Source organism: Anomaloglossus baeobatrachus, chromosome 6 (genome assembly GCF_048569485.1).
Source record: "Anomaloglossus baeobatrachus isolate aAnoBae1 chromosome 6, aAnoBae1.hap1, whole genome shotgun sequence".
In the NCBI taxonomy this organism is placed as follows: Eukaryota; Metazoa; Chordata; class Amphibia; order Anura; family Aromobatidae; genus Anomaloglossus; species Anomaloglossus baeobatrachus.
Window position 1 is genome coordinate 471,198,763 of NC_134358.1, and position 26,070 is coordinate 471,224,832.

The window sequence follows — 26,070 nt, forward strand, 5'->3', positions numbered from 1 at the left end:
GCACCCAGGGTAGAGAGTGGTGTCCCACCGGTGAAGACTAATGAGAAACCGATTTTATGAGGAGTACTAAAAATCTACTTTTATTGATCACTTCGTTGGGGAACACAGAACCATGAGATGTCCCTTGTGATGGGAATGAAAACCAAATACTGTATACTGTTACCACAGAAGTTTCCCACTTCTGCTCAAGCTATTTCTTGGACAACTGTTGCCTGCAGTTTCTTCCTGCCAAGACTTGAGTCTACAGAAGTGAAGGTGCGGACCCTCACACTTAGAAAGGTATTGACCTATAACAGAGTAGCTGCTCTACATGGCTGAGGAGCTTATGCATAGTGAAAGCTTTTACAGCACAAGCAGAGAGCTCCGTAACCCTGAATAGGGGAACACTGGCACATGCCCCATAAGGCTTACTAGTGGCTAAACTAATCAGAGCGCAATGGTAACCCTAGAGGCGATCGGACCTCTGCAAAGCATACTAGGATGACCACACAAAATATCCAAAAGAAGCTGCGAGAGACCGGCAGAGCAGCATAGTTGTAACTACATCAGACTGTGTGAGAACCCCTCAGGGAGACGAGAGGCAAAGCACTTTAATGAGGAGATTGCTCTCCTTCCTTTAAGCAAAAGGCGGGGACCTACCCTAAGGCGAAAGGAGGGAGCTGAACACCAGAACATAATGTCCTGGAGAAGGAGCGAGAAAAAAATTACTAAATATCTGAACTGGAAAGGTCTTCCTGATTGGTGGAAAAACATGGAGGGATGTTGCCATACGAGCGCTGCCCACTGGCAGTCTCCTATGAAAAATGTGCTAACTCAAATTGCAGAAAAATGTCCTTTAAGGCTCCAGGCCCCCTAATACAGGTCAAACAAACCCGATCCAAAAAGCCAAGAGCCTTCCAAACGGAGGATGGTCAGTCCTACCGGTAAACTAAATGATCACAAAATTGTCTAGAAGAGGACAGCCCAGGGAAAGGTATGACTGGATAGTGTCTGGGAGCATCTGTCCAACAAATGTGAGTTCTAGACTGACTGCAGAATAGTAAGCTAAACCAACAATCAAAATAACCAATCCAAGCAGTGAAAGGAGAATTCTCTCTTAATAAAGGAAACCCCAAAATTCCTGCCCTGCCCTGACCAGTCACCTACTGAAGGAACCTCTAATTTCGGCAGCAGGCCTTTCGTGGGACCCTCAGAGGCGTAAGATCCCCAGACACCCTGGACGTCAATCGTCTAAACAAGTTGAATTAACACCTAAATGCGATGGGGCTTTGCAGAGCACCGTAGGAGGTGATAAGTGCTAGGATAAAGTGGAGACCGACTAGCATAAAGGATGAAACCAAGTAATGGACTAGCCACCTCAAAAGCCATTCAATGATTTAAAACTACCACCCTAAATAATGTCAAGCAGCAGCTGCAAAAGCAAACAAGATTCTAGGGTGTATAAAAAGAGAGATTAGATCCCGTGATCGCAACATATTGTTACCCCTCTATAAATCACTTGTAAGGCCACATCTGAAATATGGGATCCAATTTTGGGCTCCACATTTTAAAAAGGACATTCAGAAGTTAGAGTCAGTTCAAAGGCGGGCAACTAGACTACTACAAGGAATGGAAGGCCTTCCATATGATGACAGGTTGAAAAAGTTAGAAATGTTTAGCTTAGAAAAAAAGACGTCTCAGAGGAGATCTCATTTATATGTATAAATACATGTGTGGTCAATATAAAGGACTGGCACAGGACTTATTCCTTCCAAAGACAATACTAAGGACCAGGGGGCACTCACTGCGAGTGGAAGAAAAGCGATTCCGACAGCTAAATAGGAAAGGATTCTTTACAGTTAGAGCAGTCAGACTGTGGAATACCCTACCACAAGAGGTAGTAATGGCAGATACTATAACAGCTTTTAAAAAAGGGCTGGATGATTTCCTCAGTACACAACATTTTTGGTTATAAATGACTTAGTGACGAAATGTAGAACTGGTGGAGGAAGGTTGAACTAGATGGACCTAGGTCTTTTTTCAACCTTGGTAACTATAATCCTGCTGTTTTCTAAATCAATGGTGTCCTATTGACTAAAGAAGCCTCAATAAGTGTGAGCCTTCTGTATCTCTCACATTTAAAGGCAAGTCCGTAACCCCAGCCGTTAGAATTAGAAGAAATCTTGGAACTAAAGGCTGGACTCATCAAAGGGGAGCCCTAGTCATTTAGCGTAAAGGTGGCACAGGGTTACATGGGCTGCTAAAAGGATGCCCTAAGCTGAGAAATCTCTTCCCGAGACAAAGATACTGGCTGAAAGCAGAAGTGCACAGAAGAGCTGTAACGCCACCATACTGAAAGGTCCTTCTTGATTGGTCTGAGTCTCTTAGAACGAGACCAGAGACCCGTTGTCTACTCAAAATACACCTTACCGATGGGTCTCTATTTGGACAGACTCACCTAGGATGAGGCCAAAGTACCCCCTGGTCAGTGTATGTAAACGCCCTTACCAAGCGGCCTTCGTAAGATGGCGGCTCTTCCTGGATAGTGGTCCGGGTGCAAACTAAATTGCCTCCTTGATCAGCAATATAAAAAGGCCTTGCTTGTGGTGCTAGACAACAGTTGTGGTGACTGTGCACTGCCCGTTAACCTCTTCTCAACACATGACGTACTAGGTATGTCATGGATCATGTGAGGTTAATCCCCGCCGCCTGCCGTGGGAAGTCCGCGGCGATCCGCGTAAATCAGCTGATTTCAAAAGCTGACATGTGCCTGCTAGGCGCGAGTGGAATCGCGCTCCACCTGTGCCTATTAACCCCTTATATCTCGCTGTCAAATTCTGACAGCGAGATGTATCAGCGCACTGCCAAAAGGATAACTTACCCACCCCCATCGGAAGTCACGTGATGTAATCACGTGACTTCCGGTGGTTGCCATGGTTGCACAGGGTCATGTGATGACTCCTGTAGCTATCAAGAGTCACTTTCTCTCACTGCCGTTAGACTGTTGTGTGCGAGAGTAAAGCAGCTTTTCCCCAGATCTCCGCTGTATAGCTGTGATCTGGAGAAATGAAAGAGCGATTAGACTGCTGATCCTTATAGCCCCCTAGGGGTACTAGTAAAATGAAAAAAAAAAAAAAAAAAAAAAAAGTTTTAAAAAAAAAAAATGAAAAAAAAAAATTAAACCCAAAAATTCAAATCACCCCCTGTTCAGCCCACTGAAAATTAAGGGTTTTAAAAAAATAAAAAATACACATTTGGTATCTCCGCGTTCAGAAACGTCCAGTCAAAATTAATTTTTGGTCGCCACAAATTTTGCGCAAAATGCAATAAGAGGCGATCAAGATGTAGCATCTGCGCAAAAATGGTAGTTAGAAACATCAGCTCGAGTCTCAAAAATAAGCCGTCACTGAGCCATAGATCTCGAAAAAGGAGAACGCTACGGGTTTCGGAAAATGGAACAAAAAGTGTGCCACTTTTTTGGACAAACTTGTGACTTTTTTTAACCCCTTACATAAAAGTAAACCTATACATGTTTGGGGTCTACGAACTCATACTGACCTGAGGCATCACACCAACACATCCGTTTTACCATATAGTGAACACTGTGAATAATATATCCCAAAAACTATTGTGCGATCGCACTTTTTTTTGCAGTTTTTCCACACTTGGAATTTTTTGCCGTTTTCCAGCACAATACAATATATGGCAAAACTTATGGTTTCATTTAAAAGTACAATTAGTCCCACAAAAAACAAGCTCTTATTAGGCAAGTTTGACAGAAAAGTAAAAAAAAAAAAAAAGAAGTTACGGCTCTCGGAAGAAGGGGAGCAAAATAAAACATAAAAAAAACAAACGGAAAAACTGTAAAAATCACCTGGTGGTGAAGTGGTTATGATGCAATTTACAGCAATAATGTCTTTACCTTTATTAGATTCCACAGAGTAACTTACAAATCAGTTTTTTGGCTTGGAGTAGGAGCCTTTGTCACATGATTATCTTAATTGTGGTGATGACGTGCAGAGAAAAGAAATGGTCAGAACAAAGCCTATGCAACATGTCAAACTGATGGTCTCAGTCAGCCTGGCTGACTCCTCTCCGAAGAGGCATCTATCCTGGAAAGTGGTTAGGGTCCCTCAGGATGGGCCACATGCTACCATCAATCCGCGGCAGGAAGGACAAAGCCTGGGGTGGGGTTTGAAACAGGAAAGGGTGGGATTCATGGCAGGTGGCACACCCTGGTTGGTCATAGGGGCCGGTGCATGCTGGCCACATTGATTAGTCAGAGGGCGGGACCCATTAACTACGCTGATCTGCCCCAGGGTGTGTACACAGTGACCATGCTGATTGGCCACCAGATGGATGGGCACACTACTGATTAACCAGCGGGTGGTGCTCACCGTCTACGCCGATTAGCTTGAGGCAAGAGAGGTACACACAACATTATCGGTTAGAAATGATTTGGTGACTAAATGTAGAATTGGTGGAGGAAGATTAAACTAGATGGGGCTAGGTCTTTTATTCAACCTGTGTAACTATGTAAGAACACATTGGTAGATCGAATCGTAAAAAGTAATACAGAGTGTGAATAGCGGAAGGCTATACATGTTAAATCCATGAGATTGAATACCAAATGTGACAAACACACCACCACCATACAAGACCACTACCTCCACCCAGCAGCCACACGCACCCTTTAAGGAATTCTGTTAACAGGTTTTTGCTCACTCATCTGAGAGCAGCATAATGTAGAGACAGAGACCCCGATTCCAGCGATGCGTCACTTACTGAGCTGTTTGCTGTCATTTTGATTATCCAATGTTTTCTCTGCTGCAGATCTAGCAGTTATACAGAGCTCATGAATATGCTGGACTACCTGCAGCACGCCAAGTAGTCCTCTAATGATAATCTACTGCTGATTAAACAGTGATTTTATGAAAACCACACTAAGCAGCCTAAGTGAAACACCGCTGGAATCACGAGCTCTGCCAATACCTTATGCCGCTGTCACATTAGGTGACATAAACATGGTGACAGATTCGATTTAACAGAAAGGAAATGAGCCCTTCATCCTTCACACCCTCCACCCCCAACCCAAGGGACACACCCAAAAATCTGTGGGAGAGGAGGGAAAGGTGCCAGAGGAGAGGACACCGCATCGAAAAAAAACAGCAAGCCTTCATACAGCTGCATCAACATTAAAATAAAGTTACGTTTCAGAAAATGGTGTCACCAAACAAATGAAATCTACTGACAGGTGAAGTTACTCATTGTTAAATCAGTAAACAATGGCACAAATCCAGCCATAGGACATATTGAGATGTAAGTGAACAGCTCATCCTAAGGCTGCTTTCACACATCAGTTTTTTGCCGTGTGGCACAATACGGCGCTCTGCAGAAAAAAACGCAACCGTTTTTTTTTTGCCGCCGGTTGCGTTTTTTCCGCATAGACTTGCATTAGCGCCGTATTGTGCCGCATGGCCTTGCGTTGCGTCCATTTTTTGCCGGATGCGGCATATTTAGCCTATGCGGCGGCCGGATGGAACGTTGCCTGGCACGTTTTTTCGTGCAGCGAAAAAAAACGCATCGCGCCGGATCCGGCGTGATTCACAATGCAAGCCTGTGGACGCTGGATGCGGCGTCCTGCGGCAAAAAACGCATCCGGCCGCCGGATGCGTTTTTTTGTACTGCGCATGCTCAGTATCAAGCCGCATCCGTCAAAAACCGGATGGGCCGCATGGAAAAACGTATGCAACGGATCAGTTTTTTTTTGCCCCATCCGTTGCATAGGTTTTTGAGCCGGATTGTGCCGCACTGCAAAAAACGGATGTGCGAAAGCAGCCTTAGGCTACAAACACACATCCGGCTTTTCTCCCGTTTGTCAGATCCAGTGCGCTCCCGTACAGTTTATACAGTACAGTGGCTGCGCTGCAACTTCCTGATCACATGCTCCGGTCACATGACAGCACGTGACCGGAGCTTGTCACGCAGCCACTGTACTGTATAAACTGTACGGGAGCGCGCTGGATCCGACAAACGGGAGAAAAGCCGGGTGTGTGTTCATAGCCTTAGACATTAGAAAAATGAAAAATGACAATGTTACAATCTGAGCGATTCTGACATTGACAAATGCATATAGACAGCAGAATAAGCCCACACATACATTTTTCGGGCTCTAGTACTACTCTTCATTTACAGGTTGCACCGAGCTGTAGTGAATTTATGTGCATGAGGCCTTACAATTCACCGTTCTCACCTTCTCAGAGGTGTTCTGGAGTAATTCTGCACACAGCTTCTCTTTGTCAGACAGACACAGCTTCATTTGGCTGAGCTCCTCCTTGTAGTGGGTAATTAGATTTTCTTTACCTAAATCTAAATTTCTTAATGTCTGTACCTCTGACAGTAGCTTTGTGTTCTCAATTTCAGTATTCTTCAAATGAATCTATAAATCAGGGAAATTTTACATTAATTTATGCAAAATTAAGACTATACCACACAAAGAATACTCAAACAAGAGAGGGAGCGAGCAGAGAGCGCGGGACGGAGAAGAGGGTGCGGGAGTGAGCAGAGGGCATGGGAGGGAGGGAGCGAGCAGAGGGCGTGGGAAGGAGCGAGCAGAGAGCGCGGGACGGAGAAGAGGGTGCGGGAGTGAGCAGAGGGCGTGGGAGGGAGGGAGCGAGCAGAGGGCGTGGGAAGGAGCGAGCAGAGAGCGCGGGACGGAAAAGAGGGTGCGGGAGTGAGCAGAGGGCGTGGGAGGGAGGGAGCGAGCAGAGAGCGCGGGACGGAGAAGAGTGTGCGGGAGCGAGCAGAGGGGGTGAGAGGGGGAGGGTTATGGGAAAGGAGGGAGGGACCATAGGATGCTGATGGGAAGGAGCAGCAGGCATGTTGGAGGGCGCGAGCAAAGGATGAAGGGGGGGACCGGAGGGAAGGAGGGGGGGGGGTGGGAGGCAGTGGGTTGTGGGAAAGGGGAGGGAGCATAAGATGCTGATGGGAAGGAGCAGCGGGCATGTTGGAGGGCGCGAGCAAAGGATGAAGGGGGGGACCGGAGGGAAGGAGGGGGGGACGGGAGGGAGGAAGAGGGGGGGGGGGTGGGAGGCAGTGGGTTGTGGGAAAGGGGAGGGAGCATAAGATGCTGATGGGAAGGAGCAGCGGGCATGCTGGAGGGAGGGAGCAGAGGATGAAGGGGGGGACGGGAGGGAAGGAGAGGTGGGTGAGGGAGCAAGGGAGCAGAGGGTGAGGGAGGGAGTAGAGGGAGAAAAAAAATAAGATGCAAGGAGATAAAAAGGGGGAGAGGAGAAACTAAGATAGGAGAGATAAAGAGAAAAGAGAGTGGGAGTGAGTTGAGAGAGGGAGAAAAAAAAGAGTTAGTACATGGTTAAGGAAAACATTTTCTGCCAGTTTTACAAAAGGTATACCCGGAATATTAACCTAGCTTTACATGCCACTTGGGTCTAGTATACTCTGTATATACTACATTGCAGGCATATAACGGGAAAAAGCACCAATTATGCCCTTATCCAGTTTTTGCCTACATTTCTACTCTCTAAAATACTGAAAATGTATTTTAACTACTCAACTATCATCTATTAAAAAGAACACACACAAATGCTATAATATTGTTTGGTTTAAGTCATTACTGGGAAATGAATACATTAGAGGGCAAATTAACAGCTACATTGTAACTTCCATGCCATGTAATACTGGTTTCCCTGCATTTCTGCCTCTCCTGTGCCGTCCAGATTACGGTGAGACTAGCTAACCTAACATGTATTTTCTCAAGCAGAAAAATAATCCCACAAGCAAACAACAACAAAAAGAGAAATAACTTTCCTGCCAAGGTTCCATAATTCAGCCCATAATTATTGTTGAGGTTTTCCACTGAAATTCCTTTTTGGAAGCCAACTCCACCCCAAGAGCATAAAACATTCTCCAACTTTGTGCTTTTTCTGACAAAAGAAACAAGGCTATTGTTCAATCCACACAAGAAGGATCCAAAGCTCGCTGTCTCCAAGGGTAACTTGTTCCATATGTGCCTCGCACTTCGCATTGAGGGTGAGGATCTCATTGTTAATATAAACCTTTCACCTCTTAATTTTAGGTCACGACCTATTGTTTTATAGGTCTCCATCGGAGAAAATATTTTTTTTTTCAATTTGACTGTAATGTTTTTGTAGACAGACGACACCAAAAGCATAAATGTAACACATGCACAAGTACAAAACGTGACTTCTAACCAGAGTATGTGTTAAAGGGAACCAATCATCAGGATTTTCGTGTATAAGCTGCAGCCAGTGCAGTACTGGCACTATCAGGCACAGTGTGTACATACCATCAGGGGGCAGCTCGGGTGTTTAGGCAGTGAAATACAACTTTATAAAGTTTGAAATTTCGTGCACTTTTTGATTGACGTGTGCACCTCTGCAGATAATGTCCGGGCGGGTTATGCAGGAGTTCCCCGCCCCCCCACCAGCCTGTTCCTCCCTCTCTCCTGATGTCCGGGCGGGTTATGCAGGAGTTCCCCGCCCCCCCGCGCCGCCTGTTCCTCCCTCCCTCCCTCTGCCTGTATGTAAATATCTAATCTTCAGAAACATGGCGCCGGAGTAGGCCTCTGCGCGCTTATCTCCGGCGCCATGTTTCTGAAGCCCCCGCATCACACAACTTGGTGTCTGAGAGGGCGGCGCCACAGCGATGTCACACCGGCTGGTGTGTTGGCCCGGTGTCCTGGGGCGGCACGATACAGGAGCAGCAGGTAATCGCGTCCTCCGATCAGCTGTTCTGCAGTCCTGTTGTGATCGCGCTCGCTCCTGCAGTCACAACGGGATCTGAAGGAGCGAGGGCGCATGCGCCGCCCTCTAACACCAAGCTGTGTGATGCAGGCTTCAGAAACATGGCGCCGGAGATCAGCGCTGTGCGCAGAGGCCCACTCCGGCGCCATGTTTCTGAAGATTAGATATTTACATACAGCCAGAGGGAGGGAGGAACAGGCGGCGCGGGGGGGGGGGCGGGGAACACGTGCATAACCCGCCCGGACATCAGGAGAGAGGGAGGAACAGGCTGGTGGGGGGGGCGGGGAACTCCTGCATAACCCGCCCGGACATTAACAGAGAGGTGCACACGTCAATCAAAAAGTGCACGAAATTTCAAACTTTATAAAGATGAATTTCACTGCCTAAACACCCGAGCTGCACCCTGATGGTATGTACACACTGTGCATGATAGTGCCAGTACTGCACTGGCTGCAGCTTATACACGAAAATCCTGATGATTGGTTCCCTTTAAATATTGTATATGTTATGAGAATGTATACTTGTTACACAGGGAGTGAAGGAGTCTTCCGTTAACCAATTTATCAACTCATTTTCAGGGACAAGAAAAACTTCATCAAAAAAAGATGAGAAATGTCGCAGTTATGTCATGGCCTCAATATGTTCTTCAGATGTCTTCACCCGTAGTGTATGAGCAGGTCAGCTGGAAGCCATACTGTAGCCGTCATACCCGCTTACCTTATACAGCTCCTTCTCATCCTTCTCATTCTTTAACTGAAATTCCAGTTGTTCTCGCTCTAACTTTATTTTCTTGAGTTTATCTTTTATGCTGAAAATGAGAGAAAGGGTTATTGCTTTATTTATTTCATTTAAAAACCAACAAAAAGTGGATAGTGAATTAAGCACAGTGACTTAACGTGAACAAGTCCTTCTAGATGTCAATTTTAGAGCAGATTAGGCTCCAAAATCCGCATGAAAAGGTGCGTGATATGCTGTCTGAATATTCTTCCTATTCATTTCAAAGAGAAAAGACACCTACAGTGCATACGGTATGGTGTGGTTTTTTTCCATGAATTCTTGAGTTGTTTTAGCTGCTGAAAAAAAAATATATATATATCCTCTAAAATTTGACTGACTCAATTGAAATAGAAAAAAAGCCCCATAAACAAACAGAGCCAAGAGCCACATAAAAAAGGGGGTCTTTAAAATCTTTTTTTAAAATGTGGATTTTCATCTGACATCTCACCCTACAGTCGTCTACATTGAGCACAATAAGTGGCAGACACTTAACCAAAACTGGTGCAAAGGAGAAGCGGCGTAGTTGCCAGTGAAATCAAATTCCTCTTTATATTTTTTTTTGAAAAAGGTAAAAGCAGAGAACTCACTGGTGGACAACTGCTCCACTTTTCCTCTGTACCAATTTTGATAAATATCCATTATTGTGCTCAAAACATTCAATTCGACAAGATCTGGTGTCAGCACGCTCAATGCCTTGTATTTGGTTCTACTGACTTGTAGCTAAGGGACTAATCTAGGACCCATCGCATAAACACATATAGGAGCACTGAACACACCACTTACCTATCTAGTTCGGTTTCCTTTTCAATGGCTTTCTGAGTCACAGTCATAAGGTCTTCTTCAAGCTGAAGAATTTTTGAAGACATCTCCTTACACGCTTTCTTCACTTCTTCACTTTCAGCTTTTAGGATGTCAGAGGCTTGAAGCAGTCCCTACAATGCAAGAAAACCTCTTATTTACAACACACGACACATTAAAAGAGAGAGGACATTAGTTGAAGACCACACTATATACAAGGAGTTGTGATACGAGTGACCACTGCTGGTATATACCGGGCATACAGCCTGAAGCAATGGTCCAATACGATACACAGACAAGAATAGGGATGTGAAAGGTCCATAATTAGCATTATTGAAGTTTTTGTTATTGTATAAAGGAGATATACAACATGTAGAAAATCTCTGGGTGATTAACAGGATCCCCTGTTGGAGTTAGTGACCCATCTGCATGTTCACAGTATGTGGTGGCCACTAACTGGTCATGTTCATAAAGGTGAAAATACAAGTACAGATATACACCGTACGTAACATATCAGATGACCTGTACTACATAGAACAGTCCACATCATTTAAGCATAACATTCCCTTTAGGTGAAAAATGTAAATATAATAGAATATATTATATTATTTTATATATTATATTATTTTATATATTATATATATTCATGCTTTTCCTTATAAAATGATGATTTATCTTTTCCTGGCAATATTCATACTGGCCAGTAAGTCAAATATTAGACTCTTAGAGGCCTAGTCATCAGTCTGCACCAGATATCTGTTGTAAAACTATGTGAAACGTCACAATTTTTGACACGAGTATTTTGCCAACTGTTTGAAAAGTGGATGGAGGTTGGCTAGATAGGATGCTGAACATCTTATTCCAACCCACCCGGGATCAAGCTTGGCACACACAAATCGCCAGTCTTCATGAATCCAACCCATACTTCCTGCTCTATAGAGATTTTTGAAGAACGTCATGGCCTATGTGCACGCTCACCATGCAAGACTTCATTGCTGAATAAAAAGCATGTTCAATCATAGTTTAAAGTTTGCTCAAGAACATTTCGACAAGCCTGTGGAATACTGGGAGAGTATAGTCTGGTCAGATGAGACCAAAATGTAACTCTTTATATTCTATTCTTGCACACCATGTTTGGAGGAATTGAATATCATACCAACAGTAAGGTTTGGAGGTAGGAACATCATGGTGTATGGCTGTGTTTCAGCATACGACATTGGCAAACGTCATATAATTGAAGGAACGATGAATGGTCACATGTAGCAAGACATTCTTAATAAAAATTTGCTGACATCTACCAGGATGATTAAGAAAAAACGAGGGTGGACATTTCAGCAAAACAATGATCCCAAACACACAGCCAAGAAAATGTTCAATTGGTTTCAGAGAAAGAAAATAAAGTTACTAGAATGGCCCAGCCGATCACCTGATCTGAATCCAATAGAAAATGTATGGAAGGAACAAAAGCTCAGAGTTCATAGAAGGAGCCCAGGAACCTACAGTATTTGAAGAGTGTTTGTGTGGCAGAATGGTACAAAATCACACATGAGCAATGCATGTGACTAGTTTTTCCCATAAAGGAGGCGTTTAAAAGCTGTCAAAAAAAAAAAAAAAGGCTTTTTTTTTTTTACGAAGTATTAAATAGATTTCAGTAGGTGTGTGCGATACTTTTTCCCTATTATCATTTCTCATTATTACAAATAACTTTGGTTTGATTTGTGTGGATTGGATGGGATGGGATGTTACTCACTTCTGGTGAGAAATTCATGTCAATAGCACTTTTAGAAATATATGTACTTAGAAAATTGGTGACGTGTTCATGAATTATACTCCATATACAGCTGGCGAAATGCACCAAGGGAAGAAGGCAAGTTGGTGAGCCCGCGCTCTAGGAAATGCTCTACTTGAAAACCTAGAGTCCTGGCAAGATTTACTTTGACAGACACCAGCCACGTATACATTGTTGCAGACATTACCTAATGCCAATGACCTGTTCCATCATGATAGTGAAAGGTCCTTCAGATGGAGCATCTGTGGGATGTACTGGAAAAACCATTCCCAATAGATGGAGACCTCACAACCTCCAGAATGTAAGGGATTTGGTGATAACGTCTTGGAGGCAGTTACCAGTGGACAACTCCTGAGGTCTTGTTCAGCGTACGTTAATGGGTCAGAGGTTTTACAGGGTTTCTCCGAAAATAAGCCCTAGCCCAAAAATAAGTCCTAGGAGAAATTTTCAGTTTTTTTGGAGTATACCTTAATCCTACTCCACACTGATGAGAGGCAATACCCTGAAACAGCTGTCTGTGGATGGATACCTGGCCTTGGTATTTCCCTGGCCATATCTTTAAACTTGTCAAAGAGTTGGATATTGACTAAAACGGCCAATTAATATGGTGGTTATGGTGGTCTCCTAAAAAGAGCCACTCCTTGGCTAGGTCCTTCCTGGAGGGATATCTGGCTAGTTTCTATGTCGAGATTCCTAACAGAGGCTCCACGGACTTTTATGATTTGCATACGTTAATGGGTCAGATGTTTTACAGTGTTTTTCTGAAAATAAGCCCTAGCCCAAAAATAAGTCCTGGGAGGAATTTTCAGTTTTTTGGAGTATGCCTTAAATTTAAAAGTCCTATCCACAAAATAAGGCCTAGTTGTGATTTAATAATGTCCATGCAGCTTAAAAAAAAAAACAAAAAAACTGTCTCCCCCAAAAATAAGCCCTACCCTGAAAATAAGCCCATAGTGCATTGTTGGTGGCAAAAAATAATTAAATCTGTTTTATTTTCGGGGAAACACTGTAGTAGGAAAAACAGAACCAGCACAATAATAGCGGGTTATAAATAATGTTATGGATGAGCGGTGTATACTCCAACTACAAGCAAATATGACCACTACTGAATTGCTTCTGTGTATGTAACCTAAACTTTCTTTCACCCATGAAGCCAATGTCATACATACAAGGGATTTCATTTTGCTTTCATTACAAATAGACTATGTCCACAATAAATACACGAGTGGCACAGCCATCCTGACAAAGGGCACAAGGCCAAGGAAGGAGCCCCATGGTACCAGTGCCGCTGGCAGTGAAAGTCTGAATATCTTGTAGTTTGAGAGTTAGAAATGGCACTGGACAGTATCCAAGTTAGCTACAAACTATTCAGGTACTATAAAATATAATGAGGGGCTGTGTTTACTCATTAATGGTAAAATCATGCTCTGAGCTACAGTAATTAAGAAAAGAACTTTTACAAGCACCCAGGGGTTGTACAGAGAGGTACTGAGTAACAAGTCTTACCAAACTGGCTTCATCTATTTAAAGAGGTTCTCTACCTAACTTTATTTTTAGGAAAATCTAATTATGGCTGTACAGAGTGAATATTGGATTTGTACATTATTTCTATCACTCCAATTAGTTGGGGAAAAAAAAAATATACAAAAATACAGACATCTATAAATTTTGTGCAATTTTGCTGTAGCGGTAGACAACCCCCACCCCACAATGGGCCCATTTGAACGCCAACAATGCACTCTACTGCTCCATCAGGGGGTACTGTCTGGATCCCAAAAAAAATATGGGGAGAAAAAATTCTGACATTTGAGGTTCACCTGCACCTCCATTGGACGGCGGCTGTCCGGCCTGCACCTACATTGGACGGCGGCTGTCCGGCCTGCACAACCATTGGACGGCGGCTGTCCGGCCTGCACCTCCATTGGACGGCGGCTGTCCGGCCTGCACAACCATTGGACGGCAGCTGTCCGGCCTGCACAACCATTGGACGGCGGCTGTCCGGCCTGCACAACCATTGGACGGCGGCTGTCCGGCCTGCACAACCATTGGACGGCGGCTGTCCGGCCTGCACAACCATTGGACGGCGGCTGTCCGGCCTGCACAACCATTGGACGGCGGCTGTCGGGCCTGCACAACCATTGGACGGCGGCTGTCCGGCCTGCACAACCATTGGACAGCGGATGTCCGGCCTGCACAACCATTGGACGGCAGCTGTCCGGCCTGCACAACCATTAGACGGCAGCTGTCCGGCCTGCACAACCATTAGACGGCAGCTGCCCGACCTGCACAACCATTAGACGGCAGCTGCCCGACCTGCACCATTAGACAGCGCACGCGCGGTCCGCTTGCACCCCCATTAGACAGCAGCTATCCACCTGCACCTCCATTGTCTGAGAACACTAATTATACCACGCTGGCAATGACTTCTTAGTAACATGGCAGTTAATACTTTAAAAGGGAATGTTCCCAGGCGGTAAGTTTGATGACAGAAAATTTGTTTCATAGATTTTAATGGGGGTCGTATCTACAGCATGTCCAATGGAGCAGTCAGAACTTTGTGCAACATGTGAATTAACCCTAGGATTCCCTATACACACAGAATCCGTTATGCTAATGCAATTTCTGAAGTCTTGAGGTCACATTATATCAGTGTTTAATACAAAACAACCTGCCCATGGTTACCATGCTAAGCCCTTGGAGAAAGACTGAGTCATGTCCCGCAGCTTCTACCCCTGTTAAAAACATCAAAAGATACTTTTACATTTTACTGAGTAAAACACAATCAGGGAACACACATTTTAAAAATTAACCAAAGCCGTCATTTGCACGGTGTCGGCATAAATAATAAACCAGTTGGTCTTTATTACGGTTAGGCTACGTGTGTTTTGTCGCTGTCACAAGCCCAAGATGAGTTATCGACGTCAGTCATACAAGTCGGCCTCATGCCAAATATTGGTAACAACAGTATTCATTTACTGTGAAATATATAATCTGTGACTCACCTACATTAGTACCATGTCCCTACAATACCCAGCCAGCACATTGTTTGTCTTGTCAGTATATCTTACCCACTAAGAGCCAACGATGGATGTAATCACCTGGCAGACCACGCTAAATAAAATACCAGTGATTTATAAGGCCACAATTTAATGTGATTTTCCCCCCAGAAGAAAGCAATTTTTTCCCATTATTCCCTAACAAGAGAAAAAAAAAAAAAAAGACGTCTGCTGAACCCGTCATGATCGTAAACAAGTAAGCCCAGGCGGGCCGAGCATGCATGTGTACGATGGTGTCAGCATGGACAATCATGGGCCGCACAAGCATTTATATCCCGCGTGTACGGGAGGATTTAGAGGCCTGTTTACACTACACCATTATCGTTCATAGGAATGCCTGTTCACGATAATCTTATAGTCTATGCAGGTTGCCGATTGCCTGACGAGCGAGCTCAATCCCCAAGAAAAATCATCTTTTCTACTGCACAAAAGACCATTGGCAGCACATTATCCGGGGGGAGTCTCTGGGGGAATCAGGGCTCTCACTACCAATGGTTTCAGAAGCACATGATCCGATAACTAAACATTTACACATCAGCTTTACTTTAATGCCACAAATTTGGGTTGTGTAAATGCACCATTAGTCTATGTTCACACGTTGCATTTTTAATGCTTTTTTTTTTAGTTTTGCTGCATTTAATGAGTTATGCAAATTAAAAGCTGCTTTTTACAGAACCAGCAAAACCTGAGACTCTAAAAATCTCATGCACACTTGATTTTTTTTTTCCCTAACTGAAATGGAAAACTCCTGCGTTTTTGATAGAGACGGCATGTCAATTCTGTCAGTGCTTTTGCATTTATTTTTTTTTGCAATGAGAAAGTGCAAAAACACTGGAAAAAAAAAAAACACAACTTTTTGCTGCTTTTGCTCTGAATGAAACTAACTTTAAACAAGTACTTTAGATAAATGACACCAAAAAAAAAAACAAAATCAACAAAACGCAGCACAACCTGCTTTTTGGAAGCAGTGTTTTTACGACCAAGAGATCAGATTTTGCAGCAACGTGTGAACATAGGTTTTTAGAGAATCAAGACTGATTAAAATTGCAATATATTAAAAGAATTGGCTACAAGTGAAACACTATACAACAGTAGAACCTTGGAGTACGAGCATAATTGGTTCCGGCAGTGCGCTCTTAAACCAGGTTACTCTTATATCAAAGCAAATTTTCCCATAGGAAATAATTGAAAAGCAGACAATTTATTCCACAGCCCAAAAATATTTACAGTATTTATACAAACTTGTTACAGTAATACAATATAATGTACTGTTCATATAAAATTATTACAGTGCAATACAAAATACTGTACAGTAAAAAGCATAAAAATTAAACTGCACATTAGCTTACAATAGAATTGTTGGTGAGGGAGAAGTAGAGTACAAGCAATGTGCTGCACTGGTTAGCCAAAAGAAAGTACAATACTGACGTGCTATATAGTATATACTGTACAATGGTATACTGTATACAGTATACAGTACATATGGACAGAAAGTTACCTCCAGAGCGGGTCAGAGCGTGGAGAAAGGACAGAACCGGAAGTGTGCACAGTGAGTATTTGCTCCTATTGTAAAGCATTGCTCTTAAACCAAGTTACACATTCTTAGAAAGCTTTGCTTGTCTTGCAAAACGCTCTCAAACCAAGTTACTCTTAAACCAAGGTTCCACTGTGTATCGTATACCTAAAAAAGGCTCCAACTAATTAAAGATAATAATAAACTCACCATCAGCAATCTATCACACATCTCATCCTGGCATTTACCTGGGCACACAGTTCTCACACCAAGTGGGCATTAAAGGCATGTAGCAGACCGGACTATGGCAGCTCCGATCAGCAGGGCCGGGTCATGCAGGAGATCATCGATGGCAGGTTTATGTCTTTCATTATTTCTGAACACTTATATTTCAAAGTGTTTTATTAAGCCATTACATAATACAAGCACAATGGATAAAGAATAAGTGAGAGGAGGCCTAGAGGTCTCAATTGATTACCAACTATAGCAAAATAAGCATCAACATAAGGAACGATCAAACTAAGAGGGTCACAGCCCTTATAAGTATAAATCTGATGCCTTTAATATACCGCAGCAGGGATGAGGCACGGTGAAACATTTCCATTGAGTGTGTCTCTAATGTAATATTTTCATTTGGTGCAAACCAGAATTGTAACAAAATGAATGACACTTGATAAAATAAATCTACTGGCATGAGAAAAGTGGCAGGGTATTTAAAAGGGAAATTTTTATATGCTCTATGTCAGGGGACCGCACTCTTTGCAGGACAAAGTGACATTTTATTTTTACTAAATATCCATAATATATATATATATATATATACATACACACACATACACATACACATATATATATATATATATATACACATACATACATATACACACAGTATATTTATTATTTATATTTTTTTACACACCTTGGCATCACTGATTTTGAACATTTTCACTTGTTCATTATAGCAAACGTGCACATTTTTTTAAATAAAAATTATTTTTTTTTTACATTTTATTCCTTTCTTGTAACTAATAGTCTTACAATTAGCACTATATAGAAATTTTGACCAACATCTTTTAGTAATATTCCCCATATTGTTGTAACGTGCCCATCCTTGTCCCCTTGTAGTATTGTGCCCCATCCCACAGTAATGTGCTCATCCTTGTCCCCTTGTAGTATTGCACCCCATCCTAGTCCCCATCCCACAGTAATGTGCTCATCCTTGTCCCCATCCTTAAGTAGTGTTCCCCATCCTTGTCCCCATTTTGTAGTAATGTTCCCCATCCTTGTCCCCTTGTAGCAATGTCCCCATCCTATAGTACTGTCCCCATTCTATAGTAATGTGCCCATCCTTTAGTAATGTGCCAACCTTGTCCCCACCCTATAGTAATGTCCCCAGCATTATCCATATTCTATAGTAATGTTAACCATCCTTGTCCCCTTGTAGTAATGTCCCTATCCTACAGTAATGTGCCCACCTTGTCCCCATCCTATAGTAATGTGCCCATCCTCGTCCCTATCCTATAGTAATGTGCCCATCCTAGTCCCCATTCTATAGTAATGTGCCAATCCTAGTCCCTATCCTATAGTAATAATGTCCCCATCCAATAGTAATGTGCCCATCCTTGTAATGTCCCAATCCTATAGTAATGTCCCCAGCCTTATCTCCATCTCATAGTAATGTGCGCACTTTGTCCCCATCTTGTAGTAATGGGTCAGCAGCTCCCCTCACCTTCCACAGACGCCGGAGTGAAGCTGAGGGGAGTGGTCTGCGGCCCCAGATCCACAGTGATTGGACAGATCGGTCACAAGGCCGGTCTCTCCAATCAGAGCTGGGGGCGGGTGAAACACAGGTCACCCAGCTCCAGCCAATGATCAGGGCTACAGCTGCCCTGATCTTGGCTGGATTTCAATGTTTCAGCGATTTTCAATGGCTGAAACATTAGTGGCTGTGATTGGCTGACGAACGCCCCTCAGCCAATCACAGCCTCCGTAGGTCCGGGGAGGAGACACCACCCCTTCTGAGGTCCCCTCCTCCCCGAATCTTAGGTATTTGCAGCGATCGCAGCCTCCGGGGCTGCGAATTCGCCATGACGTACTGGGTACGTCATGGGTCCTTAAGTACCAGGGAGCCATAACGTACCCAGTATGTCACAGGTCGCTAAGGGGTTAACGTCGAACACACACACACACACACCATTCTTCTCACCTGTCCCGCGCTCCCTCCGCTGCCTCATTTCTGCTTCGTGCGGCCCCCAGGCCTGTGCCCCTGTTCACCATCGCGGCAGCTGCAGTGTCACTGTCAGTGATTTATGGGAGATGATTGTATTGGCGGCGCGAGAGCGCAACGACGGCAACACATTCATCTGACAAAGTGCAGACAGTGGCTGCGGCCCCTGCACCTGCCGCGATAGTTAACAGGGGCACGGGCCTGGGGGCTGCACGAACTACCCTGAGGGGCCGCATGTTTGAGACCCCTGCTCTATGTAGTCAAGTACTTTTGGCAATGTCATCCAAAGTACAAAGGAAAAAGCATCGTATTCTGCCCCAAACCATGTCTAGCAACATATCGATATGTCATTTTCAGACACACAGGCACCAAGTAATCCATATGACTCCCCTAAATCTGAGTTACCCAGAAGATTATAGACCAGGGTTAATCGTCAGTATGTGTAGTGTAACTCTAGAGAACTAATTAAACCTTTTCTAGTGGTGTGGAGAAGTGACAGCAACGTCCAGTGTTTCAGCTTTCTGAACCCTGCGGGGCGACTTTGTTGGTGGATGAACTGGATCGTTTAACTGGAGATAGTTTTTCAAAAGGAAATGTCGAAAGAAATTGTCCCACTGTTTAAAAGGGAACCTGTCACCGGTTTTTCGGCATATAAGCTGGGACCTTATATACAGCATTCTAACATGCTGTATTGTATACAAGAGTCCAGGCCGCTTTGTAGAATGTAAAAATACAAAACAAAAAAAACAAAAAACAAAAAAACACTTTAAGGCTATGTGTGCACTTTGCTTTTTTTCATGCCTTTCCGCAGCTTTTTGAACTGCAGCGTTTTAATGCCAAAATGCATGCGTTTTGGATTTGAAGCAAAGTCTATGGGAAATAGGGATTTCTTGTGCGCACAATGCTGTTAACGCAGCGTTTTAGTTGCAGAAAATTTGTCAAAACTTCTGCGTTTAAAGAAGCAGCATGTCAATTGTTTTTGCCATTTTGGCAGCGTTTTGCTAACATTAGAGTCAATGAGAAGTTTCAAAATGCATCCTAAAACAAAATCCCAGCATTTTACATGCTTTTTTGATGCAGAAAACATGCTTTTTTGACAAAATAAACGCATGCGTTTTTTTACTTTATATTAAGGGCAGGATATGTCCACACACCACACCACACCACACCACTAAATTAATGAAAATCATTAATTTAACATTATTTTATACATAAATATTAGAATAGTTATTTTAATAAAATTACCTATTTTGTGTATAATTTTTAATCATATTTATCATTTTTTTTCACAGTGTTTGAATGTTTAAACTTTATTTAGCAGTGTATTTGTATTCAAAACGCATCTGACTTTAAGAAATGAAAAAGCATGTAAAACGCAAGCGGATTTTTAGCGTTTTTGTGGACAAAAGCAAATTTGACAAACACAATTTCTGCCAGAGGATGCGTTTAGATCTGCAACAAACAACGCAAAGTGCGCACATAGCCTTATAATACTTAACCAACAGTCGCGCTGCAGTGGATTTGAGTCAGATGGGAGTCTCCGCTGTCCGGCGCCGCCTCTTTCGGCCATCTTCGTCGTCCTTCTGTAGCCAGGGCGCATGAGGAGTCTACGTCATCCACACTAGCCAGTATTGAGGTCCTGCGCAGGCGCACTTTGATCTGCCCTGAGCAAGTGAGTATAATGTAGGATGCCTCATGCACGCCGGCTTAAGACGGTTGATTAAGATTGCCGAAACAGGAGGCGCCAGCACCGGACAACGGAGACACCCATATGGCCCAACTCCTGCAGCGCGACCGTTTAGGTAAGTATTATAAAGTGATTTTTATGTTCTAAACAGCGGCCTGGGGTCTTCTATACAGCACGTTAGAATGCTGTATATAAAAGCCCACTGGTGGTGGACGCAGCTTATAGTCAAAAAATCTGTGACAGGTTCCCTTTAAATCAGATTTATATGTTAAATATAATTTTTTAATCCAATTTCTTTCAATGTCCCATCTCTATATTACTATTCCTACGTCCTTTTCAGTTCAGCAGCTCTCCTCCTCCTCCTTAATTCACAATGACCGCCAGCACGATCAGGCCATGCTTAGAAAGATGATCTGACAGCGCTTCCGGCTTGATGCTTGTAAGCAATGCCGGACCATCAGTGCTGGATTGGGTTGCACTGAAGAGCTGAGGGTTATTTTGGGTGGGTGGTATTGTTTTAGAATATTTATTACTGTCCCAATTTTTGGGGTAATAGCACATTAAATATGCATAAATGTAAAAAGCTGACGAGTAAGTGTGCTGACAACATTTCACATAAGCTGGCACAACACACAGAATGTTGCACATACAGCTCGGTGGCTGAGTAGATAACACTGTGGCTTTGCTGGGGGCGTCACGGTGGCTCAGTGGTTAACACTGCGGTCTTGCAGCGCTGGGGTCCTGGGTTCAAATCCCACCAAGGACACCATCTGCAAGGAGTTTGTATGTTCTCCCCGTGTTTGCGTGGGTTTCCTCCGGGTTCTCTGGATTCCTCCCACACTCCAAAGACAGACAGATAGGGACTCTAGATTGTGAGCCCCATTGGGGACAGTGTTCCTGATGTATGTAAAGCGCTGCGGAATATGTTAGCGCTATATAAAAATAAAGATTTTGATTGGATTTGGGTCCTGGGTTCAAGTCCCACCAAGAACAACATCTACAAGGAGTTTGCGTGGGTTTCCACCGGGTTCTCCTGTTTCCACCCACACTCCAAAGACATACAGATAGGGAATTTAGATTGTGAGTCCCAGTGTGGAGAGTGATTGAGAAGTCGATAAAGAGCTGTGGAATATGATGGCGCTATATAGGAAAGTATGATAATGTTAAAAAAAAAAAAAAAAAAAAAAAAAAATTCAAAGCATTTTCTTTTTCCACCTACTGTCTGTGTATATTTATATACACCAAAAATGTAGTCTTAAGGTCACAATGTAATTCCCTTTGTTAGCACCGTTTGTGTAGTAATTCCACCCATTATGTGAACGGATGGTAACAGCCATATTAGATTATTTGCTAGAGATTGGTTCTGAACTTGGATCTTTATGAGGAGAATAGAGGATGGAGATGAATATAATATTATATGATAGAGATTATATATATATATATATATATATATATATATATATATATATATATATATATATATATATATATATATATATATATATATATATATATATATATATATATATATATATATATATATATATATATATATACATATACATACATACATATACATATCTATCTCTATCTCTCTATATCTATATTTCTATATTATACCGTGTTTTTCCAAAAATAAGACCTCCCCCAAAAATAAGCCCTAGCGGGGATTTTCAGCCTTTTCGGAGAAAGGCTTAAATATAAGCCCTCCCCCGAAAATAAGCCCTAGTCCCGGATCAATAATGAGGTGTCCGTGCAGCTAAAAAAGATCCAGATACTGCAGGACACTTCATTCTAGACAGCGGCACCCGGCAATTACACTCACCCAACACTGAGCGGCAGGACCTGCAGTGATCACACACCCGCACACATCACATCACACACACAAAATCAGATCTCACACACAAACATCGGATCGCACACACAAACATCGGATCACACGCAAACATCAAATCACACACAAACATCGGATCGCATACACACTCACCTCATCCAGTGACACCGATCTCTTGTCACCGGGAGAATCCCGAGAGGCAGTGCAGTGCAGCGCGACGAACAGGACCTGCGGCTGGACACGTGACTTGCCCTCATTCCCTGCTGCCGTAAGTGCTGGATGTGATGTGATGTGATCTGCTGTGTGTGTGTGTGTGTGTGTGTGTGTGTGTGTGTGTGTGTGTCTGCGATCGGATGTGTGTGTGTGTCTGCGATCGGATGTGTGTGTGTGTGTCTGCGATCGGATGTGTGTGTGTGTGTCTGCGATCGGATGTGTGTGTGTGTGTGTGTGTGTGTGTATCTGCGATCGGATGGGTGTGTGTGTGTGTCTGCGATCGGATGGGTGTGTGTGTGTCTGCGATCGGATGTGTGTGTGTGTCTGATCGGCTGTGTGTGCCTGTTATCGGATGTATCTGTGATCGGTTGTGTGTGCCTGTTATCGGATGTGTGTATCTGTGATCGGCTGTGTGTGCCTGCGATAGGATGTGTGTATCTGTGATCGGCTGTGTGTGCCTGCGATAGGATGTGTGTATCTGTGATCGGCTGTGTGTGCCTGCGATAGGATGTGTGTATCTGTGATCGGCTGTGTGTGCCTGCGATAGGATGTGTGTATCTGTGATCGGCTGTGTGTGCCTGCGATCGGCTGTGTGTATCTGTGATCGGCTGTGTGTGCCTGTTATTGGATGTGTGTATCTGTGATCGGCTGTGTGTGCCTGTTATTGGATGTGTGTATCTGTGATCGGCTGTGTGTATCTGTGATCGGCTGTGTGTGATCTGCGCGCGCGCGTGTGCGTGTGCGTGTGTGTGTGTGTGTGTGAGAGAGAGATCTGCTGTGTGTCTGAGGGATCTTGTGAGCGTGTCAGCTTGCAGCAGGGTAGGATGGCGTGCAGCACCGACCGGAGATCACAGGAGGCACTGGGAGCCACGCAGACATCCTGGTCTGGTGAGTATGAGTCTCCTGGGAAGTGGGGGGGGGGGGAAGAGTTCTGTTTTTTTTTGGGGGGGGGAACTTACCTCCTCCAAAAATAAGCCCTAGTGCTTTTTTGGGGGGCAAAAAAAATATGACAGTGTCTTATTTTTGGAAAAACATGGTATATTATATATATATATATATATATAACATACATATATATTACATACATATATATACACAACATACATATATTACATACATATATATACATTACATACATATATACACACACACACACACACACACACACACACACACACACACACACACATACATACATACATACATACACACATACATACACACATATACATACATACATACATACATACATACATTAGCTAGTCCCAACGTCACGTGACATCTGTAGCTTTGAGTAGTCCTATGGTGGCTAGAAACCTGACAAATACAGAGATGCTCAGGATAATTTGAGGTGCCTCCAGGTCAGTAATGTGTGTTACTTAAGTCAGCCACCCGAACTACATAAAAAAATCATACCAAGAAGAAACATTTCAGAAGTTTTTCCACCATTAATGTCACGCATATTCTGTATAGATAAATTGAAAAATAAACTGACATTTTTTGAGGTGAAAAAAGAAAAATAAAGAGGTAAAATAATGAGAGTCTGGAGTCTGGCTTGGCTGTTCCAAACATATCAACTTCCTTCTTGATGAAGCTATTCTTTTAATGATTTGGAAGTGCTGCTTAGGGTTGTCAGGTTTGAAGGTCTCCAAGTTTTTTGGGTTTTTTTTGAGTGTGGGGGAGGGGGGGGGCAAAAATGTCTAAAAGGTTTTGATGCAAAATTGACTGATTTGGAAATGTTCACAATTCCCTCCATCTTGACTAAAGCTCCTCTTCAGCTACTGAAAAATAGCTCCTGCCTCCACCATGCTTCACTGTGGCTATGGTATTCTTTTGATTATGCTTCGTGTTGGCTTTACAAAAACGCACCTCTTGGAATTATGGCCAAAAAAGCTCAACTTTGGTCTCATCAGAAGATGATACATTTTTCCACATGCTTTTAGCAGACTTTATGTAGGTGTTGGCAATACATGGCTGGACTTGGATATATTTTTTTTTCTAAAGAAAAGGCTTCCATTTTACAATCCTACTCCATAGTGCAAACCTATAAAAAATGCGGGAAATGGTTGTCAACTACAGTACACAATGAGTACTTATCAGAAATACCTGCAGCTCCTTTAATGCTGCTGTACAATTCATGATAACCTCCCAAACATTTTCTTCTTGGTGTATATATTTTTGAGCAACACCAAATACTTAGTAATGTCACCATTGTGCCAAATATAAATCTACATGACATTCTTAAGTGTTTCTTGATATAGCTAATTGCTTAGAAAACGTTTTGTACCCTTCTCTTGACTGATAACTTTCAACAATGAGATCCCTTTGCTGTGTTGCAAGCCGTTTACAGAAAATGGCTTTTGCTGTAAAAATCAACTAAGAAAATGTCAGGAATATCCTAATAGAACAACTAAACTTTATATGGTGGTAATCAGAATTCCTGTAAATGATGGCAGCTGTGTACTGACTACTTTTTACCAGGAGTTTAATTGTGACTAGCCACTTCTGAAGATAACCACATCCACAATTGTAAGAGGGTCTTTACACTTATGCCCATGTGAAAAAAGACGGAAGGCACTCACTGGTCCGATGGATTGTGTGTTCCCACCTCCCTCACGCCTTTCCCCCTGACCTGATGGTTGAATAAAACAGCTTTTTTTACCGCATATTTGGTGAGTGCCTTCCGTCTCTTTTCACTTGGACTGTATGGATTGTTGTCTTTTGGAATGAGCACCGTGGCCAGAATGCAAGGAATTTTACAAGCCATATAATGCAACCTGAAATAGGAAGATTGAGCGGTTAGCTCGCTGAATGGTGCCAGCGTTTCCTTTCTCTGTTTTGTCTTTATACTTATGCAACATTATTTAAATTTTATTGTTTTTATTTTCCCCAATAAAACAATGTCAGTTTGTTTCTCAATAGATTTATACAGATTACGAGCAGCATTAAAAGGAGTCCCCAAATGCTATTAACCTGCAGATATAGGGGATGGGCTGTAGGTTAATCACGTTCTAAAGCTGTATGACCACCGTAAGGAAATTTACTTCTGGCAGCCTCAGGCTTTCAGTCAGAGGTTTCATCAGCATCACTTGTCACCGCTCACTACTTAGGCATATTACAGCCATTGTTCACTGGCACATTGACTGACAGCCATCTTTGTAGGGCATCAATGCAGGAACGGCTGTCGGATGATGGGCCAGGGTACGCTTACAGCCATTACTCATAATATACTATACAATGAACACCAAAGTGACTGAAAGCTGGAGGCTGCCGGAGGAAGAATATAACTGAAAGCTGGAGGAATAACTTTCAATTCCTCCTGATAGGCGTGCTTTCTTTAAGGTACCCACACAGCTGTGGAATGCTATTAACCTAAAAATTATCCCAATATCAAATCTGCAGGTTAATAGCCTT

General features: G+C 43.1%; 1 protein-coding gene across 1 annotated transcript in view; it reads right to left on the reverse strand.

Moving 5' to 3' along the window:
* Positions 1–26,070, reverse strand: part of TAX1BP1 (Tax1 binding protein 1) — a 124,849-nt gene that overhangs the window by 44,584 nt on the left and 54,195 nt on the right. Inside the window, exons 6-8 of the mRNA XM_075315328.1 lie at positions 10,323–10,471; positions 9,480–9,570; positions 6,233–6,418 (exon numbers count right to left, since the gene is read on the reverse strand). Coding sequence (XP_075171443.1) covers positions 6,233–6,418; positions 9,480–9,570; positions 10,323–10,471 — 426 coding nt within the window. The remainder of the gene's footprint in view (positions 1–6,232; positions 6,419–9,479; positions 9,571–10,322; positions 10,472–26,070) is intronic.